Below are 16,594 nucleotides of genomic sequence, written 5' to 3'. Positions count from 1 at the left end.
AACAGCTCTGTTATAAGCATTACAAACTTCTCCAAATAACACTGTAAACACAGATAACTGGCACTGAAGACAGTTTAAAATGTAAATTAACCTTTAAAAGGTATTGGGAAAGGGGATAGGCACACCGAGCACAAGATCAAAATTCTGGTAACTTCAAATTGTATATTACAGATGGCATCAATCCAACAATATAATCCAGAAGCCACGAGCCCCACACACTGTAAACTCTTTGCTCAGTGCAGAAGCAATCCAGGCCCACTATTATTCACCAATTAGTTATTAGATATGTCTTAGGAAGAAAAGAACCTCTAAACATTTGCCTACATCAGTCTGGTTTAAAATCCTGCAAGTAGGCTGCTTGGGTTTACTCTCTTTTTCTCTTCTTTTTAAGAGCTACCCAGCACCTCTCCTGTGCTATGTCTGGGGTTTATAAATGACATTGGGTTTTTCCTAGATGCCTACTTTGTGCAATACTTAACATCATGGTTCAACACACACAGTTACACTGCTTGCTTTCATGAGGGGCTGCAAGCAGTAACAGTTCAGGCAGCTGGTCAGGCAGCTTCCCAGCACCAACTTTAAACCACTTTTCCTTACTGACTTGCATCTACAACTTTGCAGCCTTTTCCTCCCATTTTTACCAGAAGACTGAAGTTACCCAACATGACAAGCATGTACACAAGTGCCATACATCAGTTAAATTAAGTTTTTCCAACAGACTCTCAAAAATAAATTAAAAAAAAGTCAATTACAGAAGTTTTCTTTCAGCCTCTGGCTTTCAAAATTCACATGCTGCAGGTTTGGCTTTGAAACTGATTTGTTTTCATTAGGTACAACCTAAAGAGCAACAACCACTTGTATTCCACTGGCAGCTCCTCAGGAGAAATGGCACACAGTGGCATTTGGAGGGAGCGCACAGGCAGAAGCGTCTGCGTCCCTACACCATCCCCGTGCCGCCGTGAGGACTGGCCACACCATGGCCAGGCCACTGCTCTGGCCAGCCTGACCAGCTGGACACTCACACCTCACTGTTCCTCTGCTCATGCAGAACAGCCAGCAGCTCCCAAAGCTCGCAGCCTCATCAGAAACTTGCCACCCGAGGCTTACGCACAGCTCTGCACACATCTCTCCAGTTATACAAAAGAAAATTTGCAAACAATGAAGGCAGAGATATATCCCCATCCATCACAACCACAGAACTGAAAACTCAGCTCAAAACAAGCCTGAAGCCTGCACTTAATTCAAGAACTCTTCACGAACACCAGGCAGAGCCCAGCGCACAGAGCAGCCGAGGGGCCGCGGCAGCGGTGCCGGTCCCGCTGTCCAGCGCGGCTGAGCGGCTCCGCACGGCCACGGAGCCGCCTCCTGGGCCACAGCCACGCACTGATCCCCCCCAGAGCAGCACCCGGCCTTAAAAGCTTCCATTGCCAAGTCCCCAGCTGAAACCCGAACTGCCTGGCAACAATGATTCTCTGTGTGCCTGAAATCCTATTATCGATCCTCTACTTACCTTGGGCTGTGCTCGCCGAGGAAACGCAACTTTAGGGTCAATCTGAGGAAAAAGAAAGGGGAAATCAACAGGGGAGCTTTGGTTGTCATTTTACATTATTTTGATTTTAAATCACTGAATTGTTAATCCCTCATTTCTCAGGCTTGTAATTCAGCACACCGGGTCATCCAGAGCTACTCTGGAAATGATAAATCACAGTCTGGTTTTGTCTGGGGACTTTGGCGGGGGTGGGGAGATGGGAAGAGAGGAAGAAAACATCTCTTCTGCACTTCTCCTCCGTCATCTCCTGGGCAGCAATCCCTGTGGGTGCTCAGGGAGCTCTGGATCAGTCTCTGGGTACTGCTTCTCCACCAAAACTGCATGTTGAGGATTATCCACATGCCCTAGAGATTGCACAGAAAGAGGGCCAGCATTCCTGCTCAATGTCTTAACTTGGTGGCTTTGACACCTGTCCTTTCCTGCACTTGGGTTTGGGGTTACTTCTTTTATTCTGCTTTGTTTTGCTAACTGATAAGCAATGCCACACAAAAAAGCAAAGTCAAAACCTAAGTCAAATGATTCACATTTCAATTATTGAAACTGAAACATTCGAAGGACGAAAGTCTCCTTTATAATATGCCCAACTGATCCAATTTACTCACTCTCAAAGAAAATATGTGAGCAATGGAAAACTCCAGAGGGGCATTTCTGGGATGGGGTGGGAAGGGAAGAGAGTAAGTTACATTGAAAACAAAAGTAAACAACTTCCTAAAAAAGGTTTTCCAGTAGGGAGTTACTTAACTATCCATGAATGAAGCACATCACCAGAGACTAAAAGAAAGGGGGGGAAAAAAAAAAAAATCCTTGCTTTACCCCCCCTGCCCTGTTTTAAGATGCAGCGTTGGCTCCCCTTGCGCTGCATGAATTAACACGTCCCCTCTGCTTCCAAAATGCTAATTCTGCAACCTCACACACAACTTCCACAGGGGTCAGTTCTAAAAAGGGACTCCTCTCTCCCATTCAAAAATTTCATGAAACCAAAAAGGCACCACCACAGTCGCAAAGAAATGGCACCCAGTGGTGCCTGGAGGGAGCACGCAGGCAGAAGGCTGCATGCAAACAAAAACATCAGCCCTGTGAACAGCAGCACCCCCAAATCGCAGGAAAATGCCTGTGTGCTGCTGGTTTCACTTCTGGTTCTCAGCTGCACCTGCACACAGACATCCTCTACATAAAGGGTCTGGAAAAGCATGTTTGAAGTACTGGATCCCACCTGAACTGTGCAACCTGCAACTGCTGTCAGGGCTGCCCTTGTCTGTACAACCAACTGATGCCACTAATGCTGGCTGTGTTAAGCATACTCAGAAGGACAGGCTTTCTTTCACAGTTTGGCTTTTGTTGTGCTTCCCCCACCTCAAGCAAACGCTGATGAAGAAGAGATGTTTCCATTTGGTATTGTTATTCCTGTGGTGATAAATATTCCTGTCACTGCTAAATAACCACGGGCCTCTCCTAAAAAGCAGTTTTACTCAATTAATTTGTCAAAATGGGAAATACCACAGACGTTTGATGTGCAGCTGATAAACTGATTTGCCTCCATCAGATACAAATACTGCATCTTTTTTAGGACACACCTGAGAAATGAGTGATTACATGCCACTTTATTGTTCAAAAAGCATAGAAAGTAAAATTATTTATCTAGAAAGCTAACCTTTTCATAGAGATTAACATTATCTACAAATATATTCAGCACTGACTAGGCATTTGTCTACTGGGGAAATACAACAGGTACGGATTTTCCACAGCGATACCCAAAGGTGGAAAAATATGGACATTTCTATGTTTGCTCCAAAACGACAAGTTTTCCCACCAAAGAACACCAGGCCCACCAGAGGGACATCACTGCAAAGTCCTGCTGGTAAAAAGCTGGAGAGCCATTAAACTCCAAAGCAACACATTCATTTTTGAAGGTCAGTTCAAAGAGCATGGAGTCCCTTGCACCACAGCAACAGATTTTCTAAAAGAACTGACTTTTCCTTCCCAAAACCTTTTGGATAAACACCATCAGCCTTTGAAGACAAACACTAGTAATGAACGTGGCAAATCCATACCTTTTGCATAACCCTGTCAACTATTTAAACAACAACCAAAAAGGGAAAAAAAAACCAAACCAAAACAAAAACAAAAAAACCAAAGTTCTACCAAAAAAAAAATTAGTTAGTTAGGTACAATTCTACTTACTGTATCTACAAGTCCTCTAGGAAATGACTATAATACTATTTCTGATATGAATGGCCATTACCTAAACAAAGCTTTTAACGTAACTGTAAACAAGAGCGACGTTTCCATGCCAATACCCAACCGATCTGCCTCCTGTGCTGAACGTTGAAACAGAGTCAAATGCCTTGTTATACCGCACAACAGTTACTACAATACTCTACAAATACACGCCTGAAAGGACCTGCCTGGCTCTGTGCTTTACTTTTAAGCTGCGTTACTGATTCTAAGGTCAGTTTCGTACTTGGATTGATTCAGTCATTATCACACAACCAAAACCGAGGCAGATTTGCCCTGGTGAAGCTCTTCACCCCTCCCCCAGAGAAGAGCAAATTAATACATAGCAGGGACTAGACTGTGATACAAGAAAAAAGCTGGGGGAGGACCTAATTATAGTCAGAAATATTACAGGGTGTCCTCCCGTGATTTTTTTTTTTTTTTAAACTCTCGTTCAAGATACTGTTTGCCTTTGTTCTTCTTATCTAAATTTATCTTTAAAAACACATAGAGAATATAGCTCTACATGAAAAGTCTGGTGAGTTTAATTTCAGGAGCACGGTTGAATCAGTTATCTTACCATATCTGATTAAACCTAAAATCAAATTATTAAGGCAAGTGAAAGCATGGGCTTCGTGTTCAGGCAAGCCCAGCAGAATCCGTAGGTCAAATTAAAACACTAGATTCCACCTGCTTCAACAAGAGCTTTAGGCTTTTTGTTTCCATATAAATTACATACAAAAAAAAACCAAACAAAACCATATCCTCATGCTTGCTCCCTGCTTCTCCCTTTCTTCATTTAACTACCATCTCGCACACACAGGCACCCATGAGATGTTGCAGCACCGAGACAGGATTGCCCCTAACACCAGGCTCAGGTTAAAATAAAACCCTTAAGCCCCAGAACACAGACTATAAACCCCAGTGACAGTAAGGACCACGCTGGATCTGCCCAGCAGAATGTCTCTGCAGACAGTTCCCAAAACACAGCCCCCTCCAGAGCCAGCAGCACCAGAGCACTGATGACCTCTACCAGTGTCCTTCCCCCCTCCCCTCCCAGCTTTGCTGAGACTGGAAACTACAACGAAGTAGGAGGCACAAAACTTCATCTTTTTGCTTGGTCTTGATTACAGGGAGAAAACAGGGCCCAGAGCTGCACCTGCCCAATACCTTTTGTTTGACCCAACACTGAAAACACCATACTGGGGCAGGGGACAAACTCAGGTGTGGAATTTTTGTTTAAAAAAACCCCAAACAAATGTAATGTTTATTAAAAAAAAAAAAATCAGAAAAAATCAGCTGCATCTCACATTTCTTTTCCTTATATTATGCACTGGAGACTGAGCGCAGCAAAAAGCTCTGGAGAAACAACAACACATTAGAACTTGTGCTTCTCTACCACATCCATTCTCCAGCTCTTGCAGAGCTTCCCATAAATTACCGTGAGCATTTCGCAGGGGCCCTGCCATCACAGGTGAGGGGACCACTCCAAAAAATGACTTTGAGAAATGACACGAGCAGCAGCTTCCACGGTTTGACAGTAAGTCACTCACACCTTGAAACGCGCTCAACAATACATAAATAATCAATCAAAAGAATCACAAAGTTCCCAGCAGAAAGCATGCCGCAGCCCAACACCAAAAAAAGTTGGATTTTACTCCACAGCTTTTTCAATGTCACCGCTCAATAAAATATAAGGCCGGGGGAGGAGCCAGCAGTCGGTATGGGCGAATTCGGATTTCGAGAAAAATAAAAAAAAGAAAAATAAAGAATAAAAAAATAAAAATAAAGTTACCGCTTTTGGCAAGTTAAAAGGCAAAGTCTAGAAAAAAAAGTCTGAAGGAAAAGCCGAGCCACGCAAGGTCCCGGTTCAATGACAGGCTGACAGCGGCCCGAGCGGGGCTCGCAGCGGCCGGGTGCCGGCCCCGCCGTGCCGGGAAGGGCGGCGGGCAGCCCCGAGCAGCACCTACCGTCTTGGAGTCCAGCTCGTGGTGCGGCTGAGCCAGGACTTTGTCTACACTCGCCGGATCCGCGAACGTAACGAACCCGAAGCCTCTGCGAGAGACAAAGAGCGAGGGGATGGCGGGGGGGGGGGGGGGGGGTTGGGGGTGGTGATGAGAATTAGAGCCAAAGGGAGAAGTCATAAAAATAAACCGCTGGGTCCCCCCTCCTTCCTCTCCCCTCCCCCGAAGCCTCCGGGTGCGGAGGGCGGCCGGCTCCGACCCCCGGCCCCTCTCCGGCTGCACCGGCCGCTTTGTTTCCTGCTCCGGGCTGGAGGGATGCGGGCGGGGAGAGCCCTCCCGCAGCGCCCCACGCGCGGGGAGGGATGCGGGGGTGGGATTTTGGGGTGAGATTGGGGGCTGCGGGTCCACCCGCCCCGACCGCAACTCGCGAAGTTTGTCAGCCCGAGCGGGGTGGGCGGCGGTTTTACCTGGAGCGCTTGGTGGTGGGGTCCCGCATGACCATACACTCCCTAATTTCTCCGAATTTGCTAAAATAGTCTCTAAGGCTGTCTGCGGAGAGAGAGCAGAGAGGCAGAGGAGGGTCAGGGCTGGGGGGGCGCGGGCAGGGCCCGGCGCGGCGGGACGCGGCCCACGCGGGGCGGGACACGCGTGGGGAGGGGGGCGGCGGGCGGGGGTTACCTGGTGAGGTTTGCCAGCTGAGGCCGCCGATGAACATCTTGCTGGAGGGAGAGAGCAGAGCGGAGTTGAGCGCCGGTGCGGGATCGGCCATTTTGACGGGGCAGCTCCCGGCGGGGCGGAGGGGCGCGGAGCGGAGCGGCGCGGAGCGGGGCGGGCCCGCCTGACCGCCCCTCACCGCCGCGCTCCGCGCCCCCGCCGCCCCGCCGACTTACCCGGGGTCGTGCTGCGCCTCTCCGGGGCTCCCCGAGGTAGCCTGGCTCCCGTCCGCCTCCATGGCCGCGCCGAGCGAGAGCCCCTTAGAGAACCCCCCCCGCCCGCCCAACCCGCCCCCCCCGGCCCGGCTCCGGCTCGGTTCGCTCCGCTTGCTTTGCCCCTTTTTCCCTTCCCCCCTCCTCCTCCTCCTCCTCCTCCTCCTCCTCCTCCTCCTCCTCCCTCCGCTACCGGAGGATCTCACTGGAGAGGCGCTGGGGCAGCAGCCAGATCCGTCACACGTGGGATCGGCTTAGCTCAGCGCCGCGCCGGCGCTCCCTCCCCCCGCCGCCATCCTCCCCTCCCTCCATCCCGCCCCTCCCTCGCTGGGCGGGGCCTCGGCCGGCGCGTGGCCCTGCGTGACGTCACCGTGACGTCACCGCGCCCTCCCCGCACAGCTCCCGCCCCCCCCGCGCGCGTCCGTCCCTCACGCGTGTCCGCGACACCCGGGACCGTGACACCCGGGACCGTGACACTCGGCCTGTGCCACCCGGGACTGTGACACTCGGTCTGTGCCACCCGGGACCGTGACACCCGGGACCGTGACACTCGGTCTGTGCCACCGGGGACTGTGACACTCGGTCTGTGCCACCCGGGACCGTGACACCCGGGACCGTGACACTCGGCCTGTGCCACCCGGGACTGTGACACTCGGTCTGTGCCACCCGGGACCGTGACACCCGGGACCGTGACACTCGGTCTGTGCCACCGGGGACTGTGACACTCGGTCTGTGCCACCCGGGACCGTGACACCCGGTCTGTGACACCCAGGACTGTCCCCCTGGGCACTGAGTGGTGCCATCTCGTCACCAAGCCTGGTCATGGCACCCGCGCTGCCCTTGGCACCGCCCGGACCCTGCGAACACGCCGGGTTTAAATTGCAGCTTTCTGGGGCTGCTCGAAGAAAGAGGCTGGAGCCCGGTGCTGCGGCAGCTCCTGCACCCCAGAGCCCCCATGTGTCCTGTGGCCCTGTGTCCCCCACATCCCAGTGTCGCCTCATTCCAGGGCTCCAGCAGCACCACTGAACCCCTCGGCCCCCAGGCAGGACGGGACGGGGCGGCAGCTCCTGGTGTAATTATCCACAGCGATGAAGCTCGGCTGCTGGGAGCACAGGCCGCCCGCCTGGCGGTACTGAGCCACGTTGCCCTACATTTCCAGAGACACCCATGGATTTTGAGTTCCTCCACCCGTCCAGCGCTGAGTGCCTCCCAACCAAGACCTCCCAGTTCAGCAGCCAAGCCTTCAAGAGCTGTTTTGGGGTTGCCAACTATTTCCGGCTCAGGGATTATAATATTTTTACTGGGGCTGGGGGATGTATGTGGATATACTTTCTAGCAGGGATTAATGAACAAGGTGGGAATGAGTGGATGTGTGCAGGGCTGCAAGGTCAGGCCCACTGGAGAAACACTGTTATTCATGCTCTGATGCTGACCACTGTAAAATGGGATATAATTCCCTTCATTTGGTTTGTTTTGCCACAAAGTGCTGAACTCTGGCTCAGCAGCGGGGCAGGCTCCACTCCTCCAGAGTGGGCAAGGAAAAGGGGCTGACCTGGCCCTGCCCCATCAAGGTGAGCAGCACCAATGTGCAAAGGAAATGGATGGGGAGGATTAAAGAACAGTATTTTTCTCCCCACTTTGAGCCTCCTTTAGATCTTAGCTATTCCTTGTAATAATCACCTGGAAATTACGAGTTAGGAGAGTGGTTCCTGGGGTTATATTACCCCTTTAATCTCTCTGGCAGCGGTGCAGAATTTTAAAGGGGGTCCAGAATGAACAAGCACAAGACAGATTTTGCTGATGGACAGAAGAAACCTTGGTGCTGCTGCTTATGGCTCAGAAAGAAATTTGGATTGTTGTATATTAAAAGGAAATCTCCACTGCTATCCCTTCCATCAGCGAACATTGCAGGTCAAATGGCTTTGGGAAGACTATCAGAACGTTCTCTCTCCACCTCCCCCAGAGCTGAGGCAGGGTTCAGGGGAGTGACCTGACCTCAGTTTCAACCTGTTCAGTAGTTTTGCTCTTTCTCAGCACTCTGCTGTCACAGGAGAAACCAAACCCATGGAACCAGGGATGCTCTGGGGACATGCTCAGCACCTGAAGCCCACGGGTGATAAATCAGGACCCTCTGTCCTGCTCCTTTGGCAGCAGTCACCAGCACCCAGTCCCAATCCCAGATTTTCCTCCAGCCCACTGAGAGTTTGCAGGCTTGCCCTCTGCTCTCCTCCTCTCCAGCCTCTGATGTTCATGCTAAAAATCAAAAATCCCAGCAGAATTTGGGAAGTAGCTAATAAACTGCAAAGCTGACATCTGTAACTGCTGGCCAGGGATAACCTTCTCCCTAGCTGCACAATTAAAAGTTGGAGCATTTAGTCCAATAACAAGGAAAGTTACTGCTATTGATTCAAACCAGCCCAGATCCTCCATGGTGGCTCTGCAGGACAGACAAATTTGGGGCGATCACCTCTGTCCATGTACTCACGTAGCACCTACTCTCATTAGTAGGTTTTAGCCTCACCAATTTCCTTTCCATTTTTACAACTCCCATTTCATATCAGAGACTGAGATGCAGAGTTTGTTAAGATCAGCCAAAGGCCAAAATGACATGAGACCCCAAATGTCCTTGGACAAATGTCTCATGGTCCTGAGAGCCTGACTTCTGAAACAAAGAGATCTTGGGCTCCTAAACCAGCTGGGCATGGATTGGGAATGCTCTTCCAGGTAAAGAAGGGGGCAGGCCCCAATCTCCCAGGCTTCAGCCATGCTCTTTGGACATGCCATCTTTGCCATGCAGCCATGCCCAAGGGCTGAATCCACCTCACGCTGCCTGGAGAATGAGTTAATCTATCTGGGGCTGTAGAAATCTGCATTTATGTTTTGTGTGCTCTATAAATTCAGTGTCATAATAAAAAGGATCTAAATCTTTACTGAATAATTCATTTTCACGCATAGGGAAGAAATAATGACCTATATTACATTCCATCTATCATTTAGCATGCTGTGGAGATTGATCAGCCGGTGGGTTTCGGAGGTCCCCAGTGAGGAGTAGAGCCCTGCCTGCTGCCCAGCTGTGGCTTCACCTGACAAACATTATTTAGATGGAATTCCAGGGGGAGATAGGCTGGGGAGCTGCCAGGAAGTCAAAGGTCATTTAAAATGCGGACTATGTCATTGCAAACAGTTGGTCTTCTCAGTGTGTCTCTGCCTCAGGCGTTACCCCAGTGCCTGCAGCACCCCACAGAGCCACACCAGGAGAGGGGCTGTGCCAGCCCTGCCTTGGAGGAGATGTGGCACAGGGGATGGAAGAGATGTCTTCAGGGTCTGTGGTGTCGGAGTGGTCAGGGTTGTCTAGGCACCATCCACATCTCCAAAAAGCTGAGCAAAGACTTCCTGTGTGTCCCTGGGATTCGCCACAGAGGACAGGCTGTTAAGTGAACAGCACTCAGCAGCTTTGGTTGTGATATTTGCAGACAAAATTTCAGCAGAGTGCAGACTTAGTGTGTTGGATGTTTTTGATTTCATTTTAGGCCTCCTATCCATTAAGGTCACATGTGTTTCCTTGTGGTGAGCTCTACACCTCCTCTCCCATGTTGTCAGCCCCTCTGCTTCCACCTGCTCCATCACCTGAAAGGAAACCACCAAACCCAAGGCCATGAGTGCTGCCCAGCCCTGGGGTTCACAGCAGCCCAGGGCCAGGCAGGAAAACAAACACAAACCACTGAGTCTGGCTGGCAGGAGGGAGTTACTTAAAAACACATCAGCCAGTCACTAAACAGGATAGGTTATCCCAGAACCAGTAACTTTAGGGAAGCAGCACTGGTTCAAACCTGGTGCAAATGTGGCTCTACATTTTGGGTAGACACTGGAGTTTTTCCATGTCAAGTTCCAGATTTGCATCAAATTATTTCAGCATTTGCTAATGAAGACATTACGCTGACCTTATTAAAACATCATGATTTTCATCTTAACTGAGAAAACAGCATTTTTTCAACTGTTTCAAAAGAAGAATAAAACCCAAATATTATCAAGCCCATCTTTCATATGATAAGGGAGGAGGGGGAAGCTCTGCAAGGAAAGATTTCAAAGCCTGCTTTGTTTTCACCAGCTTTGAAATCAACAGACAGCCCTGAGAATTTTGTTTTTCAGAACCACAGTGTTTAATTCTATTTACTACTTCCAGGCAATTCTATATATACACACAGTGAAAAACCCAAGCAGCTCACTTTAAACAAATCCTCCTGCTTTTTTCAGATGTGTCATTCCTCCTGCGGGTAGGATTGCAGGATACAGATCAATTAAGTTAAAGCAAAAAACAAAGCAGAGAGGAGACGAAGGGGAAGAGGAAGGTTTGTGCTGTCCCTGGGTAGCTCTCCCTGCTGGATCTGGCGGGGGTCACTGTCCTGTGGGCACCTTGGCTTTACCTGAAGAAAGGTGGTTACTGGGGAATTTTCCAAAGACTTCCCCAGCTCTGTTGTCTGGAAATTCAGCCTCTCTCTCCTGTGCTTAGACACATCCAAGCACCCCAAGTGAACCCTGGTGTGGCCTCTCATCCTGGGGTGGACAAAGTTATGCCAGAAAACCCATTTCCTTCCCTCTCCCAAAACCAGGCTGTCTACCTTAGTTCTCTCCCTGATTAATTTTTACAAAAGGCCTTTAAGAGCCTCTGATAAACTGCTCCCAAAGTCCAAACTAATATTATTAACTATGAATCTTCTCCTATAAATAATTCCCAGAAGTAGATCAATGCTACTACTGAGTCAATGGATTCACTGGAATCATTTCTTCCTCTTACTCCTGGATTTTTTTCTCCCTGTCGCCACTAATCAATGATGATGATAAAACTACCCTGGAACACCCCCAAAATAAAGATAAACAGTGTGTATTATCAGAGGCTGGGGCTGTGCACGGCGTTGAAGATGCGTTACCTTCTCTGAGCCACATTTGTTTTCCTCTACAGACAGTTAAGGGAAAAAAAAAAAGGAGGCCCAGTAAATGAATGGTCTGGTATAACACAGCATTAATTCCCTGACCTTCCGCATTGAGTGACTAAGAATCTCAATCTCAATTATTCTTTTCATGACGGAATCTAAAATAGACACAGCAAGTCCTCACATTCTTGCTCAAAAGCAGGAGAGGTGGAATGAGACGAGTCAGCCCGATCACACTGAAACCACATCCATTATCAGTTCCATGTCATTCAAAAAAATCGACTGCAGGAGAAAGCAAGAGCATCCAAGGAGAATTATTGCAAAACGTGTGCTGGCAGGATCTGGATAAATACAGACACTCACTTATATATGCACATGCATTTAAAATTCACAAGTATGGAGCTGAATCAGGGGTAGGAAAAACAAGTCACTCCCCAGAGGACACCATCGCTCTGAATTAACAGCAGGCAGATCAGAATTGATGAAAACACCCTGAGAGGTTGATAAGCAATGTTCCCTCCCTGTAGATGGTGGGGATCCCTCACATTCTGAAGTTTGGGCATTCCTGCACCTCTGGCATGATGGAAATGGCAAACCCATAATTTCCTGTCTGACTTTAGAGTTAACTACTTTGTTTGTTTCTTTCCAGTTAATCAAATGGTTCTTATTGCTGATACAGCAAATTTCACGACCATTACGTTCACATCAAAGGACACATGAGCAAGAAAGTTTCCATGAGGCTTTAGGCTATCTCAGCACAGATCTTCAATGGGCACAAAATCCTCACAGTCACACTACCACGTATAGTGGCTAAAGATCACCCCTTCACCCGTGGATCTTTGAAGGTATTTTCCTGCATCTGGAGAACAAGGACAAGACCAGAGCCAGCTGTGGGACACTGGCCATGCCAGGGGCTGCTGTCCAGCCATGCCTGCCCGTGTGAAGGCAGGAGCCTCACTCTAGGCTTACCCCTAATGTAATTCCCTGGCTTTCCATGGGATTCACTGATTTTCCAGCAGCAGATGTGGATTGAGCTCCTCAGCTGGCCTTTCCGGCCAGGGCCTGGCACAGCACGTGTAACAAGCCCGGGAGACAAGGAGTCACACACGGCCTCTGGCCACGTCCTAAATTCCAGCATTGTACGTCAGGAAGAAATGTGCCTGGGAAATGTAGCTGTAACTACATTAAAGCACCATAATTCAATTCTAACCACATCATTACAGAGGTGCAGATCAGATAAGCGCGGAGAGGAGGGAGCCGGGCTTCACTGGCTGCGGGAGCCGCGTCCTGTGGGGTTGGGCGCATTGGGGCTGGGACAGCACCGCGCTCCCTCCTCCGGGGATGTTTAACCTGCAAACCCACCTCTCCAAGCAGCATCTTCCTCTCTCTCCCTATGCCCCGACCCAGTGTCCAGTGAAACCCCTGCAGCCCAAAGGCAGACCCTGCATCCCTCCCCTGGGAGGGTATTTGGATGCAGATGACCCCTACCCTGATCCTACACTGTCCTTCCCTCAGCCAGAGACTTCACCAGGGCAGTGCTTGCTGAGCAGGGGGGCACAGCACCCCCTGACAGCCCCCAGCCTTCCCCGCACTGCCCAGGGATCTCCAGCCTCCCCTGGCGAGGGATGGGAGTGAGGAGGAGCTGCCCTTGGCAGCCTGCTCTGGAATCACCCATCCACTGCCATCCAACACCAGCCTCACTCAGGGCATCAGTGCCTCAGCCAAAATCACACCAAAATCAGCCCACTACGTCTGGCCATGGACTGGAAAACATTCTGTGAGTTACTACCTCCTGCCAGGGAAAGTGCTTTTCCCATATTTAAGACATTCCTCAGCTTTAAGCACCCTCTCCCACTAGATTTAAAGCACTGATGTGCCGACTGTCAAGGCCCTGGATTCCTGGTCTGACTTTTGGGCAGCCATGAGATTAACTCTTCTATTCCAAATCATTTTAAGCAGAGGTTACTGCTGAACTTGTGCTTCTGCCTTTGCTGAATCAGGGCTTTGCCAACTTCCTGCTTTATTTATTTGGCTTTCTGTGATTGCTGAGCCGGGATGGCAAGGATCCTACCTTGAACCTCCCGTGGGACCTCTTGTGATGAAATGCAAAGCCTGCAAACACTGTGGAGTCTCTGTTGCATTAGGAGAGGAGTTTCATGAAGATTCATGTCTTTCATATTGTTCTATGAAATTAAAGAGCAGAAGGAAAATCACTTTCAAGGAAGTGAAGATGTACTGCAGCAATTTAGTTGTAAACATAATTAAGCAACTGGCCCTGTAATACCCATCCTTTCTTGGCCAAAATTCAGCTGGAGTTTCCATTGATGTCAAGATCAAGCTATGCAAATATTTAGAACAGGCTTTGTCAGGAGAACAAGATCCAAAAGAGATTTTGGGTGACAAGGTCTGTAACAATGCTCCCTTCGCTCCTCCTGAGCTGGATCCAGATTTTTAGGTCCTTCATTTCCCTTCCAGCCTCATCCACCTGTCAATGCTCACACTGAGGCCCAGCTGACAGCCCAGCAGAAGAGACCCCCAGGCTCCAGACACTGAGGGCTGGGATCCCACACAGAGCACTGCTTCGTAATGAAGTCACTCTGCCACTTCAGACTTACCCAAACTGCACTGATGGGTTAATTTTGCACAGAAGGCTCTTGGCTGGGTCAGGCATCATCTCCCTCCCCTCTGCCTCGATGCCAGCTTGGGCACCACGTCTTGTCCTGGAGGTGGCACCCAGCCAGGTCAGACTGGCACCGGTGCCTGTTGTGCTCTGTGTGACTGTCACAACCCTGAGGTGACATCCCTGCTCCACCCGTGCCCTGTGGTGTTCCCGTGGGATGAGGGAGTGCTGCCGAGCCTGGAGATGGGGCATGCAGGACCAAACATTTAACTGCCTGAAATAATAACTGGGCACTCCACACTTGTTTGTCATAACTTGCTTATGAACAGGCACAATTACAAACGTGCAATTTCTAGGTGTAAATACACTTACAGACTGGCTATAGTGAAGCAAAAGCAAACTGCTCTGAAGCTGAGCTGAGGGCACTGGGCTTTGGCAGTGATATTTAGAGCTTTTCCCGAGTCCCTGGGTGTGGAGTGGTTTTCTAAAATTGCCAGGTTTTTAGTTTTTGTTTAAAGTAAATGTATAGTCTTTGAAGCTCCAAGGAAAGAACTTGGAAAATGTGACCTTTAGAGCTTTGATACCAGGTGACAAATAAAAAAAAATCCAAAGGACAATCCCCTTGAAAATATACATGGCTATCACTTAGCAAGCAGAGAAAGGAAAGAAAGATGATGTGTTTTGCTTCGAGGCCAGGACTGACAGGAGCATTTTATGTTATCCTTAAAATATTGGTGGGGTAACACAGCACCAGCAAACATCTCCTGCATGCACCATTGCTTGCCCAATTTTGCAGGAGCAGGTGCTGAGCTGGGGCTGTGTGGGCTGAGCCAGCAGCTGTGCCCACGGTCCAGCAGCGCTCCAGGAGGCGACGTTTGCCTTGCTGGAACTTGAGAGCACTTCAGCCTCACCTTCACAAATGAAACTCTCCGCACCATTGGGGAGCAGCGCCAGGAGGCCCTCAGGAGCCCTGCAGATATTCTTCCTGCTGTTTCGTACTAGGGTGCTCTTCCAAGGGAAGGAAAAACTTGGGGAAACTGAAAAATGCTTAGCTGGAGTGGGCAGAGGCTCCTGGAGATGTTCTTGCTGGCTGAGGCCATTTTGGATTGATGCAGCACTAAAGCTCTGTGGCTCTCGTGGGGTCTTGCTGTGATGCACCATCAGAGCAGCACTGCTCCAGTGAGGATGGAGTGTGTAACATCACTTACACACAGCTTTTCGCAGTCATTCCACCTCCCCTCTTTGCTCACCTCCTTGTGTGGCTGCAGTTCACCACAGAAGGGACTCTATTGGTCTGAATCAGCTCAGGGACAGTGTTTTGCTGTTCTGTACCAACAACAACAACAACAACAACAACAAAATAAAATTCAAACCAACACAAACTTAGACGAGAAAGTAATAAGAAGGCAAACTCAATTACTGTTTCATCTGGCATTATTGTTGCTTTGCTGCTCTTTGTCAGGGACTTCTTCCAGGCAAAATTGGAGAGATTATCTTGTCTAGATGTTATGAAGTAGCTAATCCCTTCCGCAAGTGGAGGAGAGCCAAGCGCTTCACTTTGGGCAAGTGGAAGTGTAAATATGGTGACAAAATGCTGCCACTGCTCTCTGGCTCCAGGGGCCGCCTTTCCCCAGGGCTTTGCTCACTCCACATCTGCACGAGGCATCAGAATCTCCCCAAGATCTCCCAACAGATTTCCTCTTTCCTGCCCCAAAAGCAGCCTGGAACAGATGGATTTGGCACACTGTGTCCTACACTGCTGTGGGGAGCAAGGGGGAAAAGGTATTTTTACAAGACAGAAAGGCCATTGTTTAATGCCACAGTGCTGGTGAGCTCGTCCCATCCCTCATTCCAGCCTCATCCCCACTCCCAGCTCTTCCCAGTGTCACCACCAGGCTAAGCAGCTGCAGGAGCCTGAGGTGTGACCCCAGAGCTGCACTGCCTGCCCCAGGGACAGCTGTGGGTCCTGCTCCCTGCACAGCTCCTCCTCCAGAGCTGAGGATGAGGATGCTCCTGCCTTTCTCCAGCCACCCTGCAGCAGGGCCTGCAGTTGGAGCCTCAGAAAGCAGCAGCAGAAGAGAAATGACCCAGCTGTCATGTGTTCACTGGATTTTATATGGCACACAGGGCCATTATCTCAGTAAGGAGAGTCTAGTTTTCATGTAAGAAGGGCCATTTTCTGGTCACCTCAAGGTAACCAGGGTGAGGTTGCCTCAAACAGAAATTCTCAAAGGTCCAATCTTTACTCACACTGCACATTAACCCAGAGCAACACGCTCATGGGAACAGCCCTGACACAACCAGCACCTCTGGGCTCAGTGTGAGATCCCTGCCACAACCCTGGGAACACAAAAATCATCAACCCTCGTGGCGCAGCACCTCTGGGATAA

At 49.7% G+C, this 16,594-nt stretch overlaps 2 protein-coding genes across 20 annotated transcripts in view; both read right to left on the bottom strand.

The window, feature by feature from the left end:
* HEATR6 (HEAT repeat containing 6) overlaps positions 1 to 6,682 on the bottom strand; it is a 340,544-nt gene extending 333,862 nt beyond the window's left edge. The window contains exon 1 of the mRNA XM_058854556.1: positions 6,678 to 6,682. Coding sequence (XP_058710539.1) covers positions 6,678 to 6,679 — 2 coding nt within the window. The 5' untranslated portion in view covers positions 6,680 to 6,682. The remainder of the gene's footprint in view (positions 1 to 6,677) is intronic.
* MSI2 (musashi RNA binding protein 2) overlaps positions 1 to 6,711 on the bottom strand; it is a 208,188-nt gene extending 201,477 nt beyond the window's left edge. For all 19 annotated transcript variants that reach the window (XR_009279293.1, XR_009279294.1, XM_058854566.1 and 16 more), the window contains exons 1-5: positions 6,618 to 6,711; positions 6,406 to 6,446; positions 6,195 to 6,276; positions 5,734 to 5,818; positions 1,511 to 1,552 (exon numbers count right to left, since the gene is read on the bottom strand). Coding sequence is in view for 17 of the 19 variants with exons in the window: in XM_058854566.1 (XP_058710549.1) it covers positions 1,511 to 1,552; positions 5,734 to 5,818; positions 6,195 to 6,276; positions 6,406 to 6,446; positions 6,618 to 6,679 (312 nt within the window). In the remaining 2 variants the exon portion in view is untranslated. The remainder of the gene's footprint in view (positions 1 to 1,510; positions 1,553 to 5,733; positions 5,819 to 6,194; positions 6,277 to 6,405; positions 6,447 to 6,617) is intronic.
* Positions 6,712 to 16,594: the final 9,883 nt, after the last annotated feature.

Source organism: Poecile atricapillus, chromosome 21 (genome assembly GCF_030490865.1).
Source record: "Poecile atricapillus isolate bPoeAtr1 chromosome 21, bPoeAtr1.hap1, whole genome shotgun sequence".
Taxonomy (NCBI): domain Eukaryota; kingdom Metazoa; phylum Chordata; class Aves; order Passeriformes; family Paridae; genus Poecile; species Poecile atricapillus.
Note: the sequence above shows the minus strand (reverse complement) of the source record. Positions and strands in the feature narration are given on the sequence as shown.